The sequence below is a fragment of the Aulonocara sp. 'chitande type north' Nkhata Bay genome, linkage group LG19 (genome assembly GCF_057382095.1).
Source record: "Aulonocara sp. 'chitande type north' Nkhata Bay isolate Kocher_YH1m ecotype deep benthic linkage group LG19, A_spYH_male_GT1.1, whole genome shotgun sequence".
Taxonomy (NCBI): Eukaryota; Metazoa; Chordata; class Actinopteri; order Cichliformes; family Cichlidae; genus Aulonocara; species Aulonocara sp. 'chitande type north' Nkhata Bay.
In genome coordinates, this window is record NC_141362.1 from 24444458 (window position 1) to 24470893 (window position 26436).

Below are 26436 nucleotides of genomic sequence, written 5' to 3' on the forward strand. Positions count from 1 at the left end.
GCTAACTGAACCTTGTGTTTTATTATTGTATTATAACAATAAAATATTATTTAGGATCCTGTGCACTCTTTCTTATGCCTTTCTCCATCTCTGAGGGTGAATGTATCACACATTACCCTTTATTTTCTCCTTGTGGTAAATACAGCAACTGCATCTTTAGCTAGCAGGCACATTGTATGACAAACTGCACAGAAACAGTTAATTTGTTTGCTAATAATTGATGAGTTGTTAGAAATGTTGTATTTGAAATTATCTTTGAAATGATCCCCCACTTAAAAATGTTACTCTGTGTACGCTTGCTTCTCTTCTGTAGTATCGGGCCACAACCTTGTATACTGCTCTTTAACTTCCTAAAATATTGCATTAAATAATTAATAAATTATATGTTTTTTCGTCTTTACGTCATATACGTCACACCAATAGGATTTTCTTTCTAATAATGTCTCCACCAACTGGGTTAGAATCAGTTTGAACATAACAGTGACAAGAAAATAAAAGTCCATAACTCTCCTCAGACGCCTTAAACCTAAAATTCTACTTATGAACAGAAATCAAGCAAAATTAACTCTAAAATGATCATTTGAGCTTTTTTCGAATGTAATTCTTTAGATAAAAACTTAATATGAAAACGTGTTCAGTTCACTGAATGAAAACGTTTTCATCTAGAAGCACTGAACAAGAGATCTATTTTGTCACATAGGTGTCTAGATTACAAGGTAACAAGTAAATATAAAGTGGGAAAACAATTCAGAGGTTAGACCAGGCCCACACCTCCATTACTACAGCATGAAAAAGTGTGCCAAGCATCACCCAGCAGCTGAGGCTGTAGACTGCAGAGCTTTGAGTTAAAACAAAATATCGGTATGATAGCATGCTAAGATATAAAATGTATGGGTTTATAAGCACGCTAACGTCTGTAAAATTAATGCTAAGCACCTGTAAATCAGCACAGTTGGGGCAGCATTTGTTGCTGCTCTCACGAAAAAACAGCAAAAAAAAAAAAAACCCAAAAAAGTGCTGGTGGCTCAAGATGAAAATTAGGATTTGTCATCTGAGGACCATGACCACCATTCAGTTCAGTCCAGAGTGGCAGACACGCATACCAACAGACCGCTGTTAGTGCTAAAAATGGTTCAAATAACTGCTTAGAGATATACCACTTGTGCTCATTTTAGTTCCAAGATGTAAATAATCTATGATAGAAACATCACAACTTTCCCAGACTAAACTGTTAAACCTAGCATATAGTAAAAGGGTTTTGGTACTGACTCTATCAACGTAGTGTGTGTGTGTTTTTATTTATTTATTTTATTATTCTTTATTCACTCGGGCTGTGGTGTTACCAACATTTGTTTCACATTTGACTGTCTGTGACCCATACAGCACAAACATCTGCTTGTAGACCTGGAGAAAGTTTTGAGGCTCATGTGTCATCATATTAGCATTTCACCCTGTGTGGAGTCATACAGACGCACATGTGCACCCAGACATACTCACACACATCACTGTTACACATTACTCTTGCCCTACAGCACACGCAAATATTCTGAACATCCATATGTACGCTGGCTAGCACACACGCCATCTTTTTGCATTTAGCTGCAGGAGCACCAGCGCAGCACAACAGCAGCCATCTCTAGTGGTCTCCTTCACCACAGAATCTTGATAACCTCTGGGGCTTTTGTTAGCTCAGAGCAGAACCAGACCGCCACTTTAAAACACACATGCATGCACACACCACAAATATCCCACCCCCAGCGTCCCTAACTGTGGCTGACACATCAAAGGCCAGAGTCCGAGGAGCCAAGTTAGGGAGGGTCGGAGGAATCATGGGAGACAAAGGAAGCGATTAAGAGATAAGGATCAGTCTAAGATATGACATTTCATCCTGGGCAGATCCGGTAGACACACTCCATTCAAGGAAGGGTATATAGCAACTAAAAGGGAGGAGGGAGAGAGGGCGGAGGGAAGGAGCTGCAGGGTCTCTTGCTTCTCTCCCTCATTGCACCTTTCTCAACACCAAAGTCAGTTTCTGAACAGCTTATGTGCACGCTTCAAAAAAGCGCCGGACAACAAGGTAGGGCAGCTTCAAAGGTGAGCTCTATTGATTTTCCTCGCTTGTGTACAACAAGCAGCCATTGCTCAGGAACAAAAACTGTTGCTGATTTACCACCTGGTTGTACATTTTCCTCAGTCTCACTGCCAAAGCACCCAAGGTTCCTCATTTTATTTCCTCTTAAATACTATTTAGCAACACAAAAGGAGCGAATGCGAAAAAAACGTCCTCATTGTGGGCCTAATTGCCTCAGGGTCATGTTACATCTCCAGTTTCACGTTGTTGCTTTCAAACTGTAGCCCGCAAGCCCGAGGCACAATCCACCTGCCTCCCAGAGTGCCACACAAAAGGGTCAGCGTATGAACACAGAGGGAGTCTGTTAGCAAATAAACACTGAGATCGAACTCCAGCCGTGCCTCACTCAAACACCGGTTCTCTTTTCAGATATATATTAACCTGAAAGGGAGACATTGCCTGCGGCCAAAATAAGGCTTCTGTAACTAACCTGAGCAAAACAATGAGAAGTCATCAGATGACGCCATACTGTATATCAACTATTGTCGTGGTGAAAGCCAATTTGGTGTTTCATAGAGAAGGGAATGAGAGAATGAGATGGAGCAGTTGTGCATAAACAGCTTTATCTAATTACAGGCGGCTTTAAACAAATTTCTGAGCTTGCCAAAGCTTTCAGAGTGGTGGAGATCCATACATGAACTATGCTTCTGTTTAACTCACGGTCTTTAATTTACTGCCTTATATACTTAGGAATATAGAGCTAACACGTAATGTAATATGATGCACAAGAGAACAAAGTTGTTTTAAGGCAATATCTGAATGAAAGTCCTAAAATCCACTCAGGCACTGAATCTATGAAGATACACCTATATTGTAATTTGAATGAATCTATGAAAAATGCCAAAAATAATGTTTGAATGGCATAAAATAGCATTTCAATCTGACACAGGACCTGAGAGATGTCTCAGTGGAAGAGGGGCTGTTAAGAAGCAAAACAGGAAAGAAAATACAAATGGATAACAGATTTCAAATAACAAAAATACATTTTTATTTTATACTCTTGGTTTGGCCCTCTTAGCGCTGTGAAGAGGAAGTAAGTATCTTTGCTCTAACAGAAAATAAAGGGAGGCCTCTTTCTTCTATTTTTGGAAAAAGGGAATAAAATCCTGAACAAGTTGCTTTAAATTAAAATAATGTTGTGAAATGAGCTTGTGAAAATAACTTTCCAAAGCCTCAAGCAGATGAGGATGAAACGTGTTTTTGGCGCATTGGTGTAGCGCTGCAGGGCCAGCCAGCACACCTGTTCAGTTGGAGATGCAAGGCAGGAGCTCTAAATACAGGCCAGAAGAGTGTCAGGGGGCCAGGCTGCGGGGCCAGCCATCTTTTCATTAGCCGTATCTAATGAAACTGCACAGGGCCACAGGAAGAAAGACCTACTGCCGGGACACCCTGCCCTGCCCGAAATTACACCAGAGACTCGCCCACAAAAGAAGCATTCCGTCCGCACAGCGACACTGGCACTTGACACCAAATTTTAAACCTGCGTGTTGTTTCTTCGACAAATGGAAATTTCCACTGTGGGCCCTTCCCAGGCCGAGAGGCTGGTGAGAGAAACGACTGCTGAGGGGTCAGTGTGTAACTCAGAGAACCCACGCTCCATGCCCCCCCCCCGGCCCACAATTCCTGTGTGCTTTGTTTGGCAACAGTTGTCAAGATGCAAAAATCCAACTCTCTTTCTAATCACACAGTCAGCAGATAGTATTAAGCTTTCTTTGAGAAGGCTCCATTGTTTTCTTTCTGCTCATAACAACTGACAGACACCAAGGGCATTAACAGCCTCAATGGAGTGATCACTTGAATTTGGGAGTTGCCAAATCTTCAAAAGAAGGTATGCTTACATGTATGTATTTACTTTACATCTTTTCATAGCAAAAGATGTCCTTTCTTTATCCTAAATGTTCTTACTCACCTGAGTCTGATCCCTAACAAGTAAAATATCCCTCTGCTGTTACCTGTTAGTACCTCCAGCGTACTCATCATGCGTCTGTGCATGCATGCGTTTGTGCCAGTGACCCGAGGTCAAACTGTTCCACCGATGACAGCCTTATCCCCTTTAATGCACCATGGAGTGTCCCAGCTGCCATGTGCCAGCACAGAGGTGTGCGTGATGAGTGGAGATGAGTCACAGACAGGGTGAGAGGAGGTGTCACACAGATAACCCCTACAGATGGACAGCGGGAAGGGTCTAAAGTTTCAAACCTGAATGTGTGTTTGTGTGCCCTTTTGTGTAAAAATGATATATCCTGAAGAGAGTATAAAGAATATGTGTGCATTTCCATGCACGTGTGTGGAAGTATGAGTGAGAGGGTGTAACAAGAGGCCCTGACCTCGAGCAGCACTGACATGAGCTGTCACCATGATAGCCCCTCTTGATTCAGGACAACAGAATAAGCACACACAGTAAATGAGTCCCTTAATATGTGGACTCATTTAATATTTCCAGTCCAAAATTTCATTTTATAGAGCATTTATATACAAAGCCTTTTTGTGCAGTACGTTTCATAAAAATAATTTTATAACTGTATATTGTGTCCCTAGTGTTAGTAGTCTGGCTCACCCTGCAGATAGTTGTGGTTTTAGATGCTGTTTGGAGATCTCCGCTGTTCAAACATCTGCCAATACCTCAATAAAGCAGAGGTGAGCAAGTCTTTGTGGTGTTCGAGGCTTTTACGTGATATTTGAAAAATGCTAAATCAGCACGAATTTTCAAAGATATGCAGAAGCAACAGTGTTTATCCAGCTAATCTCAGAAATGTTTTGCTCTGAAAAGTTCTCTTTTGAACTTACAAAACTTGCCAACTATGCATCGCAACCATTATGCATGGCTCTGTAGTGAATGGATAGATTAACAATCTATCCAACAGTCAAAAGATTAAACCTCCTTTCTCTCTCATCTATTTTGTGTTATTGTAGTTTTAATTGACCTTAACAGACAACAGATATTTTAGGTATCTTTTATTTATTTTTTTGTTAGACAAGTTTACTACCAATCAAGTAACTACTTTCATGCTTGATTTGGATCATTTTAGAAAGTCTCTTAACTGGAAAAAGATAAAGGATGCCAGCGATAACAGTATTAGCTATGGTTGGCTGTACAAAATGAAGGATAAACGGAGCTAAACGGACTTCTAGAAATCTTTGTTTCTTAGTTTATTCTGCAACATGAGCCAGTGTAGTGCAAATTGATCTTAGCTGTGGTGCGAAGAGAATAAATCTTTTGGGGTTTTTCTATCGTATTTTCTTCACGGTGGTTACATTTCTGCCACACTTGCTTATAGCTTTAGTGTGAATGGAAGATTTTTAATTGAATCTGAAACAGTAAATTTTAATCGGTTTTGTAGAGTATTTGTAGCTCTTTAAATGCATGTTTTATGTAATTTGACAGTGAATATTGAATTTTTGAGCACTACCTGTATCACAGCTATTTTAGTGTCACACACAATTGATATTGATCACCTTAATGAAGGCTCAGCCTAAATATAGCATTTACTACTGCTGCAGTTACCTACTATAAATCAGTATGGCCACAGTAAACTAGGCCTACTCGACTGTTAGCGGTGAAATAATAAATATATAAGTGAAATAACAGTAAAATAGAATACTGTGGCACTGAAACATTTGATAAAAAGAAAGGTAGTATAGATGTATCATTGTATGAGACTGCAAGTCAAACAGGCCAGACTAGATTCTGCGTTAGAACTCTGCGGGGTAGTTCTGACTTTTTTTGACATGACATGTTATTTAGCATCAATTTCCCAGCCAGCATGGGGACTCAAGACAAATATAAACTGTAAAATACTTCTAGCTTTTTGTTTCTCCACCAATGGACAGAAGTTAATGTTCTAGTAATTTTATGTCCTTTCCTAGTCCTCTCAAAGGGAGGTGATTGTTAAAAGCAGAGTCACATGACTTGTCTAAAAGATGCAGTCAAACACACTGAAGTCTCTAAAATCTTGTAACTGGGGGGGGTTTAGAGATAGGGGTATGGAGTGCTCCCACTATAGCAAGGCAATGTAAGCAAGGATCATCTTCCTTTGTTCCTGCGGGAGGGCTGGCTGTCTGTAAACACACGGCTCACTTTACGGTGGAATGTCCAAATAAAAAGCTTTTTGAAGACTTCACCCAGTCAATTAGTCGCGCAGTGTCAATAGACCTCCTGCATAATGACTCACCTGTAATTGCGTGAGAATGAGTACTTACAGGAAGCGGCGGGGTACGTCACATAGGAATGACAAAAGCCTCAATCTGTTTTTAAGGACTTGTTCTTTAATTGACCCCCACACCCTTCACCTCCATTCATGCTAACACACACTCATGAAGTCCTCACTGCTATGTGGCTGACTGCACTCAGTGAAGCTTCTTGGACTTGATGCTGCTGAAGGTTCTGTAAAGGTTGAGTCACCTCCACCAAATACACATTTTAAGGGCCTGCTTGATGTTAACCAAAATGCTAGCCTCACTAAGTTTGTCGAGCTTACATAAATGCAACTCGCTCTGGGCTTTTTAATAGACACGCATGCTCTTTGTGTAGGGTAGGGAGATAATGAACAGGCAAGGTGATTACCGTAACTAGCAGATGTTATCTCAACTTTAGGGGGGAGATCAGTTGAAATGTTGTAATTGTACTGTCAAGCTGCTAAAAACAACCCCAGCCCCCTTCTTTGCCAAGTCACACACACACACATGAACACGCACACATACATACCTCCCGTCCTCCTGCAGACACTTCAAAATTAAATTCTTCAACGTCCTCCACTCCTTTAGGAGTCACCCCTTTTTGAGGCAGATATGCAAGCATCAAAGAGACATCCAGCAGCAATTGGAGTGCCTCAGGGCTTGCACGTGCTCCAGTAGTAAAAACTAACAAACTTGTCTTTTATCATTAAATAAAACTGAATTAACGTCATACCTAATTTAGTTGATTCATCTTTTGTTTTTTTGTGTTTTCTGTCAATCGTTTAGTGGCTTAAGTTGCTTTTAAAGGTTATTTCAGAAAAAAACACCCATCAAATTAAAACTCTTTAAATGTAATTATACTGTTCTTTAGGCATTTAAACAATGCGCAGTGGTTTGCCGGAGACGAATATGTACAGGACGCTGTCTAGGCAACAATGCACAGCCAACGTCCCCCCAACAGTTCAAAGGAGACGCTCTCCCTAAACATTATCACATAATTTGGGACAGCTGTCAGCTTGTAAATAAGTGATGTAGAAGCCTTTTGTGTGATGGGGCACAGGTTGGAGACAGGCGTCTTTGCTCTGCCGGCATGAGCCGCTGAAGACAAAGGCAGGAGACAGAGTGTCTAACCTTTGATTCTTCTGAGGACTCAGCCGCCTTGTATGAGGGCAGGACGCATCAGCCACAATCATGCCCCCAATGTGGGGATGTCAGGAACAATAGAATCACTCTCACGCAGTTGGTCTGAACAACCCATCTCGACTGCAATTGGATTAGCAAGTATCCAACCACCACATGTTAGCCTAATTGACATTAAAGTGAAATTTGAGAACAATAAGGCCCTAACCCTAATCTCCTATGTCCTGTTAAATGGCATACTGCTTCTCAGAAAACAAAACAACAACAAAAAACTTCCTATGTTGTTTTAAAAAGATGCAGAAGCAGTTTTTCTGCTGGTTTTTGCTCTTCCTTTGATGAGCTGCAATCCATTGAAAGCTGGCGAGATACCAGATAACAAGCCAAACATTCTTTTATTTGGCAAAGACAAAACAGAGAGATTTCTGTGCTCGTCTCTTTTGTTTTAGTAAAAAGTGATTACACCGCAATTAACGTGCCACGGGGAGAAATTTCAGCCTCATGTTTAAATCCAAATTACAAAAGTAATGGGAGATTTAAGGTCAGATTGTAGTTTTTATTAACTCCTTTTTGTTTCTATTACATATACTTTACAATGACGTTTTTACCTTTATGATTTTGTTTTGAGGGCCTTTTCAAAATAATCAGATTGATGTCGAACGTCTTAATTAAAGCCAATACAATTCACCATTGTAACAAATTCACTCAGTGCTCTAATTTATGCAAATACACAAAGGATGCATCATTTGATATTACTGAATGTGTTACTGGAAGCAATTCATATTTTTGTTTATTTTTTTCTATATATAATATGAAAGCAATAAATATTACCAGTAAATAAACTTTACTTTTTAGAGTTTTTACTATTTTTCAACAAAACAAAACAAACAAACAAACAAAACCTTATACAATCTAATGTACATTATGAAAAGTTGTACAGCTTTTTTATGTTTAAAATAAGGATTTATTTTTATTTATTTATTTTTAATATGTAGATATAAATATATATTTTGTCAAAATATATGATATAGTCAAAGAAAAAAAGTGAGACAAACATACATCTCATAAAAGTTATAAATAAGGGTCCAAGTGAACATTTTTGGGAGTAAAGACCTTCCGATTTGTTAGCGCCCGTGTTGCTTTTTTCAGTGCCGCAGTCCAAGCCCACACTTTAGTACGTCTGTGCGTTAGCGGCAGCCGCAGCCCTCCACTACCATTTCCTGGTAGTTTTTAAGGACCACCTTGTCATGTTCATCTAGGTAGAGCATGGAGATCGCGCTGAGCTCTGTTGGCACACAGCAGGCCTTGGGAATATTGTTGTTCACAGAGTTCACCAGTGTCTGAACAATGGCGTGGTTGGTTGAATTCAGATGATCTGCCAGAGGAAAGGGGCATTCCCCGTGGCAGTAATAGGCCTGGTAACCAGGAGGCGCCACTATCCAGTCATTCCAGCCTACATCGCTGAAGTCCACGTACAGCGCATGGCGCCGGCAGTTGCGGTTGCGTTTACGGCCCCGCTGTCTCGGGCTGCGCTTGGTCCGGCGAGTCAGCGGATGACCCTTTCCGTCGTGACCAAAGGTTACCAGGAGGGGGCGTAGCTGCTCCCAGTCTTCACCGGGCTCTTGGTGCAGCGAGCGGCTAATGCGAACGTGTCGGCCCTGGTGGCGTGGAGTCTGGTTGAGGTGCAGAACCTCCACAGCCAGCCCGTAATTGGGAAGTCGTTCACGAGCCCAGCGCAGCACGGCGGGGCTGACGTCAAAGCTCTCCCAGCGCGACGCGTTGTGGCGCACGAGCCGCGTATCCAGTAGCTGTGTGATAAGCTGCCCGGGTCGGGGGGCTTTGAGCACCTCGTACACGTTTATTCGGTGAAGTGCCTGGTCGTCTGAGATGGCATCAGCAATGGCCTCATCAATCTGATGACGGTAGAGCCTCAGTTCTGCGGAAGACAGAAGCTCGTCCTCTGGGATGCTGCTGAGGTTAAACATAAAACGAATGGGCATGGGTCCTCTGTCATCCAGCTCATGTAGCTGCTCCATGTGCTCTGAAATACAGCAAAAAAAAATATTTACTGCAAGCTTAACTAAGAAACTCAATAATTTTGAGACTATGTAAAATAGACTTATACATCCTGAGCAAGGGCAAAAATAGCAAGGGTACAAAATATGTGCAATATCCTGATTCAAAATTGCACAAGTTTACACTCATTTCCTCAGTTAAACAGCAGAATGTTTACTTTTATATGTTATCAAAAGTCACTACATGTTTGACTACCAAGATTTACATTTTATACTTTTTCTGTAATATTTATATCAGTATCAGTGAGTTCTAGCATAATCCTGTTATTGCCAGTTGCCAGTGACAGGATGAAATGAATGTTACTAGGTTTTGAAGCTAGGGTAGGCAGCACTTTTCCAGCATCTTTCTGCAAAGTAACCACAATAAGCAGACAGAATGCGATTTTTCTTCAGACAAATGCAGGTTCTTCAACAAAATGCGAAGTTGTAAAGTTAAAGAGTGAGGCACCTTGACAGCTCTTTGAAAAGCGCATGTGGCATCAAAGTGTCACTTTAGGGTGCAAAGATTTCCGAGTTTGGTTCCCACCACATCAGTCTTTCAATGTTTTTGGTGATTTTGTTTGGTGGATCTTTGTTGTTTAGTGTCACTACTAAACCTACGAGGAATCCCTGAGAGTCAAAGGATGTGATAGCAGAGTTTGGCGAGTCACATCTTTCTAACCTGCTCAGGTAAGGTAACGTTGTATGAAGACAGCAGTGATAACAGTGGTAGTATGTCGGAGATGAATGGGTTAGAAAAGGCTTTCACGTTTAACAAAAGGGTTTGACGTGTCAGTTAAATATTACTCAGCGGAAAGTGCTGTGCTTATCTGTTGGGAACGCACTTAGGATGGAGAGTGAGACCTGCAGGATAGCAGTGCATTGTAGTTTTTTGTCTTTGCTTTTTCAGGTTTATGCCGACTGCAGTTTAAATGACTGATCAATATTAGTATGCCTTAAGCATCTTATGTGTTTTTCTTTTAATGGCACTCTGTGCAGCAAACTCAGAGAAAGTTAAACATGAAGAACTCTGGTGAATATCTTTGTGGCTGCCATGGCTCAGGCGGTAAAGTAAGATTGTCCACTAACCACAGGGTTGAACGGTTTGTTCTGATCCCAGCCTGTTGCTGGATGCGTGTGCAGAAGGGCTGCAGCAACTTTCAGCAATTACAATGCAATTTCTCCAGAAATTGTTTATCCTGGATTTATCTAACCAAATAATATGCTCCCAAAATCATCACTGCGATATGCACCAAGTTCAGTCTTGCAGATCTGTGCTGGAGAGCCAGCAAGGTTGTTGTTTTGTTCTTTTTTTGTTTTTTACTGGCATGCATCATTTCTCTGGACAAGTCTGATGCTAGATTGTGCAAGCAGCTCTCTGTCCCTGGTGTCATTTTAGGAGGTGGGCACTGTGGCTGTAGCGGTGGTTTATAGCCCCTAATTACGAACGTTTAAGTGTGTTTGTGAAGTCTCACAATCATATTTTTTCAATTCTTCTGGCAATTCTTTTTTCATATAGAGGCTCAAACAGACAGTAAATACATGATGCAGCCTAATTGGAAATCACAAGTATACTCATTTTTTGTTTCGGGTATTAGGTTTATCAGTGATCACAGGTGTGTATTGTACTTCAGCTGTATTATTTAGGATTTTTTGGAATTATTTTGACTCATCACATTTAAAGGATTTTGAACAGGGGTGCACTCAGTTTTTTTTTGTATACTGTGCAAGCATTGTATGCTTTCTTAAAAATGATTAGATATAAAATCATTTCTTTGTATAAAGATATCATTTTGTACACTGGAAATATGTTTACTTTGAAAGGCCTCCAGGGTATTCAAGAATATAAATGTATATCGTCCGTGTTTTCTTATCTATCTTTAAGGATTATCCTGCCCTTCTTTCAATGCCTTTCTCTGAGCACTTTGCTGAAACATGCATTACAAGGAGGGTGGTGATTAACGTACCACAGCTACAGTATAAACACAGTGGAGGCTCCCTATTCCACGCACAGTCTGCAGATTTCTGGCAAGATCATCATTGTTGGGGAAAGGAATGTTGTGTCTACTATTTTCCTGCTCAATCCACCCCTGTTATTTCACACCCAGGCCCTAATCTTACCCAGGTGGTTCTCATTATTAAAACCTGCTGTGTTTTTGATTAGCTCTGCAGTTTATTCACTTAAGACATTTATCATTTTCATCATGAATAATCATTAAGGAGTCAGACAGTACAGGAGAATCTCATTTATCTGAAGCCGGTGGGAAAGGAGGTGTTGCGAGAAGACGCGGTGCGTATTCAAATCCTCAACCAAATCAGATTTGAAGTGGGCACTAACACACTTCGTAACTTATGTAAAACAAAGAGATGCCATCAATTAGACCCAGTCAATAAACGTGCCATCTGAATTCAAGGTTAGAGGTTACACAGTTTAACCTGCCTATAAACATGTCTCTTCACATAATCATCCATCTGCTGCAGGCTGCAGTGCCTCCCTATGTTTTGGACAGATCATTTAACTGAGTCATACCATCACACAATGGCGCTGCCATGAAAGCGAGAACTGCCACTCTTAAGGCTTCAGAGCATATTATTAACATAGTTTAGTAAATCAGAAGAAGGGTAAATGCTTGTAGAGGAGTAGAAACCGATGCACAAGCACACATGTGCGCGTGTTCACATTGCATCATATGCAGAAGTTCCTGTACTAGCGGTGGTGCGCTTCCTTTTCTTGCTAGCCTTGCTACGCTACCATTTGAGTTCATGTGGCCGTGCGCTACCTTAGCAACACGTCTGGCAAGGCTGACTCATCCCTCCTTCCTCACTCCCCTCTCTATCCATAAATTATTCCCAGTTTTCTCAGTTATCCATGGTACAATTGAGTTCCTTGCTGACTAACAGTGATACATCATTTTCTTTCTTTTCCAAACACATTATCTTTTCAAACTAAGCTTACGTTTCACAGATCACTCAAACTGGACTTTCTCCAAGCCCAGAGAAACCTCTGCATTTGATACTAAAACGGATCAGTCACAATAAACAGAAACCCTTCTAATGTTCCACGCTGTCTATCACACCAGCTTTTTGAGGCCATTTTTCCATCTCGCCAAAGAGTTGCGAGCATCTGCTCTCAGCACCCACATTGTTGGCAGTAGGGGCTTTATTTAGAAGTCTGCAGAGTAGCATTAAAGATAATTGTACGTTGAAGAAGGTCCTTCTAAAAGAGCCCTCCATATAAACTGGAGACATGAGAGAGGAGCACACTACAATTCCCGTCCAAGAACGGGCTTTTTAAAGCCGTGTTCTCCTGGGTGGGGTGAGAAGTGTAAGTCAGTAATATGGAGGTATGCTTTTACTTCAGCTGCTAACCAAACACACAGAGCTTTGTCAAATTAGGCTCTTGAGAGCTTGTCTAGCAGATTTTTTTTTTGCCCCTCTGTAGACAGTGTTTGGTGACCACATCCTTAGATTCCTTGGTTATGGTGAGATGGGTGGAGCACTCTTACAATCATGTTTCAAGGGATGTCGGAAATGTGCTTTTTTTAAAACCCCGAATACTAAGCAAACCTCACCCATGCCAGCGCACTGCATTACCACCAAAACTATTGGAATGCTTGGCAACAGCGACCTTGCTGTAAGAGTGGTGTAATGGTTTGTGTGCTGACACTTGTATTTATCATCTCTCCTCCTACTAATGACATTCCTTCTTTCAGTTTTGTGCTCCTTAAAATTGTTTTTCTGGGGTTCATGTGTTTGCTTACCTTCATGGTGGAAGCCCCTCACAGTGTTGGCCCGACTGGCTGACCTTTCTGGGTACTCAAAAGCAATGTCGTGCGCTCCGGCCTCCTCAGCCTCACCCGACTGTAGCCGATAAAGGTCCAGCAGGTAGCGGGGCACAGTGGCTGAACGACTGGGCCGCGGCCGCCTTTTGAGGCCGAACATATGCAGCAGTGTGGCCTCAAAGTCCCGCAACAGTTCATGGCTTTGAGCGGCCGAACGACCCTGCAGGCCAGGTACTTTCTTTTTTCCTTCTTCAGGTATCAGACTAGCATGGTTGCTCTCTCCCAGCAGGACTTGGCATATTAAAATGACCATCAGCATTCGATTACCAGGAATCATGATGTCTCTGGTGAGAGCAGCAGATGGAACAGGAAGATAAATGATTAAAAAAAGGGCTAAATAGAGCAGATATAAAGGCAGCTATAAGATTTGTCTTACCCTCCATCCAAAACACCATTATTTTCTCTTGTATAAATGTTCCCACTAAAGGCAGACTAATTAGTTTCAATAGTCCAGTCTGCCTTGTTTACAGTAAAGTAGTCTCCGATCAGATAGACCATTTAGAGTTTATCTTTATCCTCCAAAGGTAAACAGCTAGCTCAAGAACCCATCTTTTTTTTTTTTTTGAATGGAATCTCAGGGCCATTCCTCCCCACTATCTCCCTTCCTCCTTGTCTCCTCCACTATAATTAGACAAATAAAAGAGGCAGCCCTGGGGTCTAAGCAAATTCTTAACTTGATAAAAAGTCTCGGTCTTAAGACATTCTGCTCAAACAAACCATGGCCCAAACCTGGGACATTGTGCCACACACTTATAAGAAAAAGCTCTTCCTCAGGCACGTGGCTCGCCCAACACCCCTTAGGGACCTTCAGTCCAAGTCTGGATAGACGCCACATAAATGAGTGAGTCAGCAGACAGAGAGAAGGGAGATGCAAGATTTAGCAGCGTGTCACATGCCGCAAATTTAAATGGCATGGCCCACTTACTTACCGACAGAAAATAAAGCATGGGGAAACAGTCCATGTTTGTTGGGAGCAGGCAATGGACCCGTTCTTCTAGGAAATGTCAGGTGGCGTTGGGTGGCTGCAGGAGAACTTTGAAGTGACCCTGTTCCTGAAAGATGAAGGCAAAAAACACAGGGATATTGTGAACTGACACTTGCAAACACTTGAGGTTGTTACATGGCATTTCTTCAAAGAGTAGCACAGGAGCTTGTGTATGTGTGTGTTTATTGGTGAGAGAGAGACCCAGTGTCTCTTTAAGGCTTATCATTTTGGCTGGTGGGTAAGCTAGCTATTTGCTGTAAGTGGAATGTAAGTAGGCATGTGCTACAACACAGACAGCAGATACCTAATGCTTGACACCCACCTTGGTAAGAAAATACAACTTATTCAATGCTTACATCTATTTCAGAGACACCCATTTGAAAAGCAGCTTCCTACTTTACATTAATGACAAGCTAAAAATCTGATTAGCACCAGGTTCAACAGAAAAACGTCAGAACCCACAGAGCACAAAACAAGTCTGATCACAATTAGCAAACTCTTTATTCAAGATAAGAGGGCTGTTGGTTTACTAAAACTGAAAATCCACTCAGCCTTTACCCCTCCAAGCGACTGAGTTGACCTATTTTAGACAAGGAACTAAACAGATTCTTCTTAGAAGAGCTTCTCTTCCATTTTAGAGCTCGCATGGGTTGTGACTCTGATGGCAGGACTTCTCTACTTTGATAACACTGTACATACAGTAGTACATTCACCACTGATGTACGCATGATATACTGAGCAGAATGTGCTTCTAGAAGACTAATTTAAAAATATATATATAACACTTCCACACACAAAAAAGAACCACTTTCCAAAAAGGGAAAAGTCAGAGCTTTAACAGGCAGGTTTAACAAGAACAACATGGATCAAATGATTCAGTTTGTACACCTCATTTGAAGTGTTAAGTGCTGCTGAATCGCACTAACAAGGTTACTGAATTTTAAGTGACCACAACAACAGCATCATGGAACAAACACTCCAAAGTGACACAAGGCTTCGGTCATCATTTGGATCTTGTTCCACTGGAGCACAACCAAGAATTACTGCACAGTGAGGAAGCATATTAGCTCACACTCTATCTGCGTGTGTGTGCGTGTGTCACATACAGTTTGTGTTTTTCAGCTTGCTAGCATGCCTGGCTTCATATCTATGTGATTAACTTGCCTCCTGCATGCCTCACTATACATGCAATCTAGGATCTATTTCCCTAACGGTATTAGACTTTGACCTCGGTTTGACCCTCCTTTTCTCGGTCATGACACAAGATCCACTGTGCAAGAAGAGAGGGTGACATGCAGTGTGCGCGCGCACGACTGCAAAACGCAGCGCATGCATTGACGTGCGTGTCCGCATAAGTGTGTGCCACCATTTGCATGTTCGTGAGAACTGCAGCAAAAAGAGTGAGGAGGATTCAGAACATGATCAGCTCTATTACCCATGGGGTGAGGGGATAAATGTGTGTGTGTGAGAGAGTCTGTGTGTGTACATCTCTGACAACAAACGTTCATTGTACAGAGAGGGCCTCTCCCATGATTACAGGGATTCATAGCACTCAAAAACACTGACCATACAGAACATCTTGTAACTGTAACCAGCCACTGACAAAGCTGCAGGCTAAAACAGACAGACACTCAAAATGGTGTGATGATGATGAAAGAAGATGTAAGGCAGACAGGGAGTAACGCTCAGCTCTGTGTCTCTCAAGCCAGTGTGCTCGTGTTTACTGGCCTGTTTTCACCAAGAGCGATAAGAAATAGTTTTACACCAAATTCTTAAAAAAACAACAACAGCAGCAAAAAAATCGCCACCCACACCTCTGCACTCATCATAAACGTGCAGTCATTTATTGCCCTCTCAATCAAACAAACGAAAACAACATGAGATTATAAAACAAAGCTGGACACACAGAAAAGCTTTCCACTAAGTGACAGAAATACATTTTGCAGCAACCGTTGCAGACCAGGCTGCAATTAGGCTGCAGCAGTCAAACTGCCCTTGGCTTTGCTTGATCCCCCTTGGCCTCTCTCATTCGTTCTCTCTCTCTCTCTCTGTCTCTCTCTGACCAGAGATAATGTGATCAGACTATGCACATGGCTCTTCAGATGTGTTTCCTGAGGAATTTGACAGTGATGGTGGGAGGGAGGATGGGAATGAGGGAGGGAGAGAGGGAGGAGAGCAACAGGTCACTGTGGAACAGTGATTTTATCATTTTAGTCACAGGGTTCTACTTATTGATTGATCAGTGGCAATGTCTATGCTTAATTCCGGTTGCTGCCTGTATAATTAGAAGACATTTATGTCTTTGAATGGTAGTCCCAAAATAATGCCATGCTCTTGGAATGAGCAATAGGTAAAGAAAACACACACACACACAACCCCAAATGTCAAACACTTTTTCTTTTTTTTTCTTGTCTTTTTTTTTTTTTGCTTTGTAGTAACCAAATTAACAAAGCTAAATAATAATATTTAACCAGTCAGCCTAAGAAAATTCTATATTTTATGTGCAGGTTGGGATATTTTTTAAATTTCTCAAGCTCGAAATTACAACATACAATGATGTTTCTCTGGCATTATAAACGAAAGGCAAAAAGTCTGAGGGAAAAGATGAGGTGTGTGGGATTTTTTGATGTATCCTGTCGGGTTTTTTTTCCTTTTATTGAAAAATAAAGGGGAAAGTGTCAATGGCACGTTTTTTCTTTTAAATTTAAAAAAAAAGTGTGTTGTTAATTGTGCGTTAATAACGGAAAACCCAGAACAATCAGACGGAGGCTGACAAGGAAAATGACCGAAAAAAATTAAAGCCATCACCAGAAGTGACATGTGACTTCTTTATATATATATATATATATATATATATATATATATATGTGTGTGTGTGTGTGTGTGTGTGTGTGTGTGTGTGTGTGTGTGTGTGTGTGTGTGTGTGTGTAAAAGTAATTCTAAAATTAATTTATTTGGCCATTCTGCTCCTCTGCAGTTCACGAGATGAATTTGAGTTGCAAACTAAACTGAGTGCCAAGGAGACCGGGCGTCCGCAGGCCGCAATTTTCCCTGCTGCAGTTTTACCGGATTAAATGACAGGATTTATCTTTACAACGACTTGTTGCAAACAGATGAAAAACACGTGAGTGGACAACAAACCGGACTCACATCTGCAAGACTCTGCAGCTGTAATGTATTAGCATTTCATGTTTTCGCAAGCATTATGTCATTACTGGACATCAGCTCGGTCACCTGGCGCAATTATGCGTCAATTATTGTTCAAAACCCGTGCGGTAAAATGAAATGAACTTCATCTTTTGCGAGAAACCCCCCAACTTATTTTCATTATCGCTCATCTCTGATCTGTCAACCTCCATCGTTCATACGAGCCTTCATACTTGGATGACAAGAAGCAGTTACAGATGTTTAATCAGTGTTAAACTGAATTATAAAATGCATACACGTGCGCAACGCTGGCGATTTCAATGAAAGACATAAAAAAACAGAACAGCAAAATCTGACGCTGTGTTTGGACATGACCTCATCTTGATTTGTCATCGGCTCAAGTCTCGGGCACAATAACCTGTTACTTGTTTGGCCATGATCACAGCGCCATTCGTTCCAAAATGCACTTTTATATCGGTTTTTGAATGAGTTCCGCGCGCTGTGAGTGTTTTTTATGCCCATTTATTCTCGCGCATTTATCCCGGAACGGTGTTTAAACTCTCAGCGGAGTCGCTTAAATGCGCACAAAGGAGAGACCCAAACTTAAAGTAACAACACTTCAGCGAGAGCCTCTCTTGCTCAAAGATGTGTGTGTCTGTATGTTGTTGCTGTTGTTGTTGTTGTTGTTTTTAAGTTTCGCTGTTGACTCTTTGATGTGTGTAGTCTAAATGTGTCGTTTGGTGAGCGCTTACCATCAGTAGAGGTACAGGTATCCTCGAATGAAGTGAATATGAAAGGGAAGGTGTAAGGCAGTCCAGGCGTAACGCCGAAAAAAAGCCGAAATGTGCCTTAAAGGAGAAATTATGCGCCTTTTTGGCTCATTAATCCTTTAGCGACACCTCAGAACGGACAAGAGGAGTGAAGGCCGGCGCTCGGGCTCTGCAGCGGGGCTTCTTATTCGTCTCCAGTGCGGCTCACTAGGGCGATCGGCGCGCAGGACGGCAGGCTTTCAAATGATCCAGCATCTATGGCCCCTTGCAGTTTTTATGTGTCCGCCCAATTTACCCTCTCTGCCTCCTCCTTCCTCCACGACCCCCACCTCCCTCATCTGTCTCAAACACCTTGGATAACCCCCCCCTTCTCTCCTCCTCCTCCTCCTCCACTTTAAATAAAGACAACTCACTGCGCTTTTCCCCCCTTTTCACTATGTGAAACTTTGCATTTTGTCTTTAAATAACGCCCAGCGGGTCAAATGCCCGGTAAGTCTCCATATGCAACGTGTTAGTGACCTAACCTAAAATAAATAAATAAATAAACGCCTTGCGTACCTGCAGATGTAAACAACTGGTCTACTTTAAAAATGCTATGCATATTTAATTATTTAAAAAAAAAATATATATATACACGTGGCCACGTGCGTACATTTTTATTGGTTAAAGGCTTTTTCTTTAATCCTTCATCAAAATTTATGAAATGTATTCAAAGTGATTGGCTTCCCCGATATAAGCGATGTGTTCCCACTAATGTACAACTTTACAAAATAGCTTTTCTGCCTCTTGCACTTCTTATTGTTATCGTCATTTGAAATTATTCCACGATCGCATGCCGTGGATCCATGTTTCGATAGTGCTTTTGATGAGGGGTTTCACGGAACTTCATGACTGCTCTTTAAACTTAGTAGAGGGTTCATTTAACATATAGACATTTTATATGACTGGTATCACCGTGTTATGTACTTGTGTAACATTTCAATCACTGCCTAACCCCACAGTGGGCCATCTGTCTGAATGATTTTAAAATGACTGTCGTTTTAGAACTACGGATGTGGAACGGTGATAAAGAAAATGATATTAATAAAGCAGATAATCACAATTAATACCACGTACTAAAAAAGATCTAAATTCAGCCATAATGTTCTTTTCAGTCCTGTTTTTTTTAAAGTATGACTGAAATTATTCCTTGAAGGATTCCGTTTGGCGAACCGCTGCTTAAAAAGATAAAAATCCGTTTCCCCGTGTTATGACTAAAACGTTTCTGCTCCTGTATATGTTTAAAAAGCATTTAAAATGTGCCAGAAACATTACAGATTTGTTTTAGTTTGTTTGCAGTCTTAATAAATATTATCTCCACTTGTTCTTTCCCAGATTTTAGTCTTCCAGCATTATGCACTGTATACATGTGCATTTTGTCTTTTTGATGAGACCTTGCTCATTTATTTTTCGTCAGACTTAGAGCTTTTTTTTCTTTCCTGTTTTTTTTTCTTTTTTTCTTTTTTGATCCATATTTAACCACTTTTAACTGAAGATTTAACAGCTTGAATAATCACACCAGTGCCCAAGAGTCTATATTTAATATTACAGGTTTGTAGGGTTGGCAAGAGTTAGAATGCATAGATGAGTGTCAGATAGGTCGTGCAGTTTCAGTTTTACTACAGTACTACAGTTACTGTATTATTCTTTGTATAATGTAACTTAAAACTTCCTGTTGTTAAAAAAAAAAAAAGATTCACCTGCATTCATTTGGTTGTGGTTCCCCACTGAGTTGCAGTATTGTTAAAATTGCATGTGATGTACTGTGTATCACACATTGGTGAAGGATGAGTTTTAGACTGTAAAACTGCTTTGTAAAGCTGTGCATGGTAGAATTAGGAAGGGGTTGTTGTATTGTTTTACAAAAAAAATCCACTGCGGTCACTCTGGATATTTAGGAGTGCTATTCTGCCTCCTTATTTTCGATTTCTTTGATTTCTAAGGTGCATGGAGAGCATCCAGTCTTCTATCAACAAGTACTACCACAGCATAGAAATCAGAATTACGTGAGCAAGCTTGTGTGCAGTAAGTGGTGCTAGGCTAAAACAGACTTTATAGCTGGATGGCTTTCACATTAATCCAGTTTTCTGATTCACTTACATTAAGATTGACAGCATGTCAGAATAATACACACTAATAATTCCCTCTCTCATGATAGACTAAGTAAATACTGGATGGTACATTATATCACATCTTGAGTTAAAAGTTGCATTGTGGAATGATATGAGTCCGTGCTGATACAATGTCTGTAATGCAACACAAACATCTTTTCCATATTGTTAATAGCTTTAAATTCTTTACTTTTTTTTATTAGTTTTTAAACGAATAATCTTACAGATTGCCCTTTTAGAGATGTTTTCGCTATTAAACTGGTTCCTCTCAAGTCCTTAAGCCCTCTTCATCATGTTGATTGCCATTCAGAGATTCAGTCCTATTTGACTTTAGGTTTTATGATTAATTAAAGCAAAAAAAAAGAAGAAAAAAAAAAGACAAACCAACAAAAAGAGTGTGTTTCCTTCTCGACAGTTTATTTAATGTGCGGGTGGAAATTCCAACATAATAATCCTCTCGGTGTTTTTAGGTGAATTAACAATGGACAGGATGTTTCTGTGAGGTCAAAAGATACAAAGACGTATAAGGCTGCATCAGGGTGATGTACGTAACCTGTGGTTGTCTCATCCATCAAAACAAGATTACACCAGCATGACTTTGTATTGCAAGTTTTAAACAGAAGATAAGCTTCAAACTAGTGACGTAAACACAAACAAGCGGAAAAAAATAAAAACAAAACCTGAATTATGGCGCAATTTATTTTGGACAGATAAGATAAAACTCAATCCATCCTGTACCAGTGAAAAAAGAAAAGTTAAACAGTTCAAGCACACGTCACCTGTCAGATATGATAGATGTAAAGTATGTTATTTGCCTGCATGAGAGTGGATTTCATTTTTTTTAGATGATTAAAAAACAGTTGTCTCAGTAAAGCTCTAAGATCTTTATTATTATTATTATTATTATTATTACTATGTAGAATATTTTTTACTCATACTCATCGTATGGGTATGAACACACATATATTCAAACTTTAAAAAATATTCTACTATATTCTTTGTGATCCTTTTACATTAAAGGTGAGATTTTTTAAAATCCAAAATACACCACAAGTCACCCTAAAGTGGACTGAAAGGTTAACTTTCAAAACTGTCTTGAGTGCAAGTAATGTGGTGGATGCCCATTCCAAGCTGTTGACTGGGTTTAGCCTCTTTGAGCTCCTCAGATACGAAGGAGATTATCAAATGTGGGCGGCTTAGAACCACAGGTAGTCAGTGAGGAGCTTTCCCACTGCTTGCACCTCTGAGTCCAAAGTTTTCTATAGATGGCAAAAAAGTCCCGAAATGTCAAATTCAGGCATGTAAAAACATCAGCATTCTGGTAGCGCGAACATCTATTGAGGAAGGTAGAAGTTGCATGGAAAGTTCACCCTGTTTTTCTTTTCTTTGACTAAACTGAGCAGGTCAAAGAGCTCACTTATCTTCTGACATTTGCCTGCAGCTATTTGTGGGGAAAGGTCAGCAGCTTTGCTGTTTTAACGTAAGCTGGGAGAGTGGAGTGATTTCACCTACCTGTGTCACTAAATCCTGCTCGGAGCTGCTCACCTGTGAACACCAGCCCTTAATCAGCAGCGGCTCAAAGGTGACCCGAGCACCTAGACCTCCAGCCTGATGTCATAACACACCTTAATTTTCTCTTTTTTTCTACCTCAGAGGCTCTGCAAAGTGCTCACTAGTGCAGACACGCGCCACAGCCATTGATCAAACCTCAGCTTTCACTGCTAATGCTTGGATTTCTCACTGGAACATTCTTCAGCACAGCTGCCTCGTGTTTCTTTGGGTTCTCGGGCTGAGGGTTGCTTGTCCTGTAATCCCCTAACCCAGCCTTGAGACCTAAAAGTCTGTAAGTGGTGTGGGGGGTTCAGGGAGGGAGACAGACAAGGGAAGCAAAGTCTGAAGATAGATTGGACAAACTATTTTAATCCCTGTAATGGAATTGGCATGTAAACTCATGAACCTAGAAGTAAACAAAAAGAAAATGGAGAAGAATGGATGTTGAACTGATCTGAGCCTCTCTGGGATAACTGTGTTGAAACTCTTCTTTCCCCCACCAAACTGCTTCCAGTCTCTTTCACGAGAACAAAGGTGGCCCAGCGTCTTTTCCAGCCCACCCCGTTCAACAGATGTCATGCTTAAATAAACCCTACAACTCCCCTTTTACAAAGAATGTTTAAGCAAAAAGTTGCCGACCCACTTGGGGTTTTGTTCTTCTGTAGTCAAAGAAACACACAAAAACTTTAGCAAAGACAGTATCAGTGACCTTTTGAGTTCACAATAAAAATAAGCCATGCCAAGTCACCTCTTATTGGCACTCTTGCTGGAAAATATCATCAGACCCGTAACAAAGAGAGATCATCAGTGACACTCGGGCATATGAGATTGAGGCTCTGTGTGTCAAATGATGTGGAGCTGTGAGTGAGAGGACTTTAATGTCTGTCCATCTCATGCTGTCACTGGTGCAATCCTGCCCCTGCCAGATGTTATCAAAGAGACCTGGTCAAGTGAGCTGCAGAAGGGGGGCTTTTTGAGCCTTTCCCTCTCTCTGTCAGGGTGCAGGAAGATACACTTGGGCTTCAACACTGTCCAGACACAGCCTGAGTGCAGCAACGCCTGATGCCGGGACTCTGGGGGGTAACGCTGGGAAACTTTCTCAATGGATTAAAAAGCTTTTTTTATCACCATTTGGATTGGCACTTGAAGATACTCCTTTAATCTGAGAGGGGGAATTGACTTTGGCCACACCGCAGCCCCTAAGAGGCCAAGCAAAGAGGTAGCAGAATAAATTCTCCAGTGGTGAGAACTTCACAAGTGTCATGTTCTGGAGCTTGAGAGAAAAATAGATTAGGCTTGAATAGATGGAAATCAACCAGGAATAGAACATAATTAAATAACATGGATGCAGAAGGCTGATACACTGCCCTGAGAGATCCTGTGACCAGTGTTTCAAAACTGAATATCTAGGATTCTTTTTGGATAAGAACGACTGTGTAATATTCTCCAAATCAAGTTATGAGGTCACCGTACAAAGTTGCCATTCAGCAAGAAAACTGCTGCCATATTTTACTTTCTCAAGCCATAATAAAAAGAAAGGCAGATCTTTCCAAAACTTTACTAATCCATTTTTCAGAAAGTTACGTACCACCTTCAGTGACCCCGGCTGAAAGCAGAAAGCTGTATCAAAATGAGAGACACAAATCAGACTGCCTATCTACTCTTTAATTCTATCAGTGACAAAGAGCCTAACCTCATAAATCATAAATGGGCCACAGAAGAGCCGCAGCTCCCCCAAATGAACCAACACAAAATTCAAAACTTACCAGAAGTGAAGTACATTCAAAGCTTCTGCTCTAATTTAAAATGTTTCCACTTTGTTATCTTTTCGCTCCAAAAACACACGAGTGTTAACAGTATCTTTTCGAAACTTGACATTTAATGTAGTGCGTAAATCACTCCGGCGACCTGTTGTCCTTTTAAGAATGTAATTACATACTTTCAAATAAAACTTAAAAGGATCTGACAAGTTTTAAAATGCAGTGTGTGCTCTCAAGACGGAGGGAAGGAATTCCAAGCAGTTGGGATATGCTAACATCCCTGTGTGGGCGAAGAAGACATGATAGTGTTGAAATGAAAGAAGGAAAAACTGAAAGAAATATAAAATTAAAGGTAATCAATGCTGCATTCACCGATATTATCGTGAATCTGGGTTCTATTTTTCATCATAGATGTCAAATACTACTATTGAGGGTTTACTATATTTGTGAAATAGTGAAGATCACAGTGGTAGGAGAGACCCTCAGACATCAATCCCACCACCTCATTTAATTATTTATAATCTACGAATGATACAGTACTGTGCAAAAGTCTTAAGTTACAGTCATTTCTTTATCTTTTAATAGGCAAATGGTTGATAGAAATTTATTGAAACATGTGTAAACATAACACGCTTGTAATTATTTCTAACAATTGGTGTGGCCACCTTTACTCATCAGGCTGAGACATGTCAAAGCTTCCCTTTATTTGTTGCCTTTTCTTCCATTCTCTGTCAAGATGGTCTCACATTGTTTTAATAATTTTGATGTCCGAGCTCTGGAGAGGGCAATCCATGACCGATAGTGTTTTGTTGTGTGTTTTTCCACCGAGCTATGCTTTTACTGCATTGGCAGTAAAAGAGATCACTTGTAAAAGAGATCACTTGTATTTCAGATCACTGTCATGCTGAAAAAAGAAGCGTTTCAGATGATTTTGCACGGTGGATCAAAATCTGGCCATAATTTTCTGCGTTCATAATTCCATCAGTCTTGATAAGATCTCCAACACCACTGGCTGAAATGAAGCCCTGAACCATAACAGAGCCTTCACCGTGTTTTACAGATGGCTGTAGACACTCACTTATTGATGATTGACAACGTTGTGATGATGTAATGTGACAATAAAAGTGATTTGATTTGATTTTGATTATTTGAACCTAAATTACACATTTGGATTTTAAGCCTGTCAAACTGTGCTACCTAAAAAAGATTCAGTTGAAGAAATTGAACAAATGCCCTATCTCTAAGCTGCATTCTCTTTCAAAAGTTTTGGGAAATATAGTTTATACTCAGTTGAAGACTTTTGTTTTTTGGAAAAGCATGATCTCCTGAGGTTTGAAATCCTTCCTAGCACAGAGTTACACTGTTACAGGTCTTTAATGATATTTTCCTGGTATCTGATTCTGGTGACTACGTGATTTTTCTTCTGCTTGATCTAACTGTGATACATGGACCTGGTATTTCATTTACAGCATCTTGAGAGTATCCGTGCGTGTGCTTTGGAAGGATTTCTGCTGGCTCTGATTCCTCCTCCACTCCCCTGCTACACGGGGTTCCACAGGGCTCAATTTAAGGGCCACTGCTTTTTGTACTTTATCTACTTCTACTTGTATCCATTCTTAGAAAGCATAGAATCACCTTTCACTGCTATGCTGATGACAATCAGATCAATGTGTCATTAAAGCAGAGGGATGTTTCTCTCTCTTAAATACTGCATGAATAAGTCTAGCTTTTTTCATTTAATTCTAGGCAGCATTTTCAGAAAGTAATATATGCCTTTATTAGGTCTCAGCTATATTACTGCAACACACATTATGTTGGACTTAGTAAATCTCATCTTCAAACACATTTGTACTCTGTAGTCTTCAACTCAGGAAGACGCACTGTTTTTATTGGTGTTGTTTTTACTTTTCAGTGTATTTATTTATTCATTCTTGTGCACAGCACGTTTTTTATTATCTTAAAGAGCTTTATAAATGAAGCTCGTATGGTAAGATGTGTTTCTGCAACAGGCTGCTCATAAAAAAGTGCCATAAAGATACAGAATAAATTGGTTGTTTGCTAATCGTCTGTTATGTGTAGACACAACACTGGTTTATCCCTTGAGTTAGGTGCCTTTTTAATGTTTAGATGATTCATAGGTCAATTTTAAGTGACACACCAAAAACAAAAAAAAGGGAGAGGGAAGAAAAGAAACTATTGCTCAAGACCACTTTAAAAATACTTTTAAGTAAGTAAGTAAGGTAAGTAAGTAAGTAAAAGTCTGGCTCCTTTGATCCAGAGTGTAAATAAATGAGGAGTGGTTTATGAATTTTGCACAGCATTGTATGTTTCTTAATACTAGGGTAAAAACCTTCTACTAATGTAGGCTGTTGCTGTAAGTTAAATAGCTAGACTTACTCATTATTACAGCTTACTCTGGGCAAATAAACACACTGTCCAAGTCATTTCCTGAACTTTTTCTGGTTTGTTTTGGTTAAAAAAGAGACTAAATGTCAACTTTTGTTCTTACTAGAGATCAGTATTCACCTCTTTGTCTGTGAAGATATTTTGCCAAATATTAAGCTGTGATTAATGTTCTTAGTTTAGCAAATAATCATTTCTGATCCATGTTAATATTAACAGACTATTGGACTCACAACATTTTTCTTCTAAATGTGGACAAAATATTTAAAGCTTCTTTTCGGTTTGCCCTACAGGCCTGTTCATGCCATCAGTTAAGAAATTCTTTTGTAA

The 26436-nt window shown here is 40.4% G+C and overlaps 1 protein-coding gene across 1 annotated transcript; it reads right to left on the reverse strand.

Moving 5' to 3' along the window:
- Nucleotides 1–7927: 7927 nt before the first annotated feature.
- On the reverse strand, nucleotides 7928–18490 carry bmp4 (bone morphogenetic protein 4). The gene is made up of 4 exons (XM_086274752.1): nucleotides 18225–18490; nucleotides 14270–14392; nucleotides 13260–13624; nucleotides 7928–9485 (listed from the first exon to the last, which is right to left on the reverse strand). Exons 3-4 carry the CDS (start codon nucleotides 13615–13617, stop codon nucleotides 8632–8634), a joined length of 1212 nt encoding a protein of 403 aa, XP_086130878.1. The 5' UTR covers nucleotides 13618–13624; nucleotides 14270–14392; nucleotides 18225–18490; the 3' UTR covers nucleotides 7928–8631.
- Between the last annotated feature and the right edge of the window lie 7946 nt (nucleotides 18491–26436).

Excerpts from the sequence above, each read along its gene's own strand:
- bmp4 (XM_086274752.1), bottom strand. The coding sequence starts at position 13,617 with ATGATTCCTGGTAATCGAATGCTGATGGTCATTTTAATATGCCAAGTC. Across the intron at positions 9,486-13,259 it reads GAGGGGCTTCCACCATGAAG|AGCACATGGAGCAGCTACAT; the intron begins GTAAGCAAACAC and ends GCTGTATTTCAG.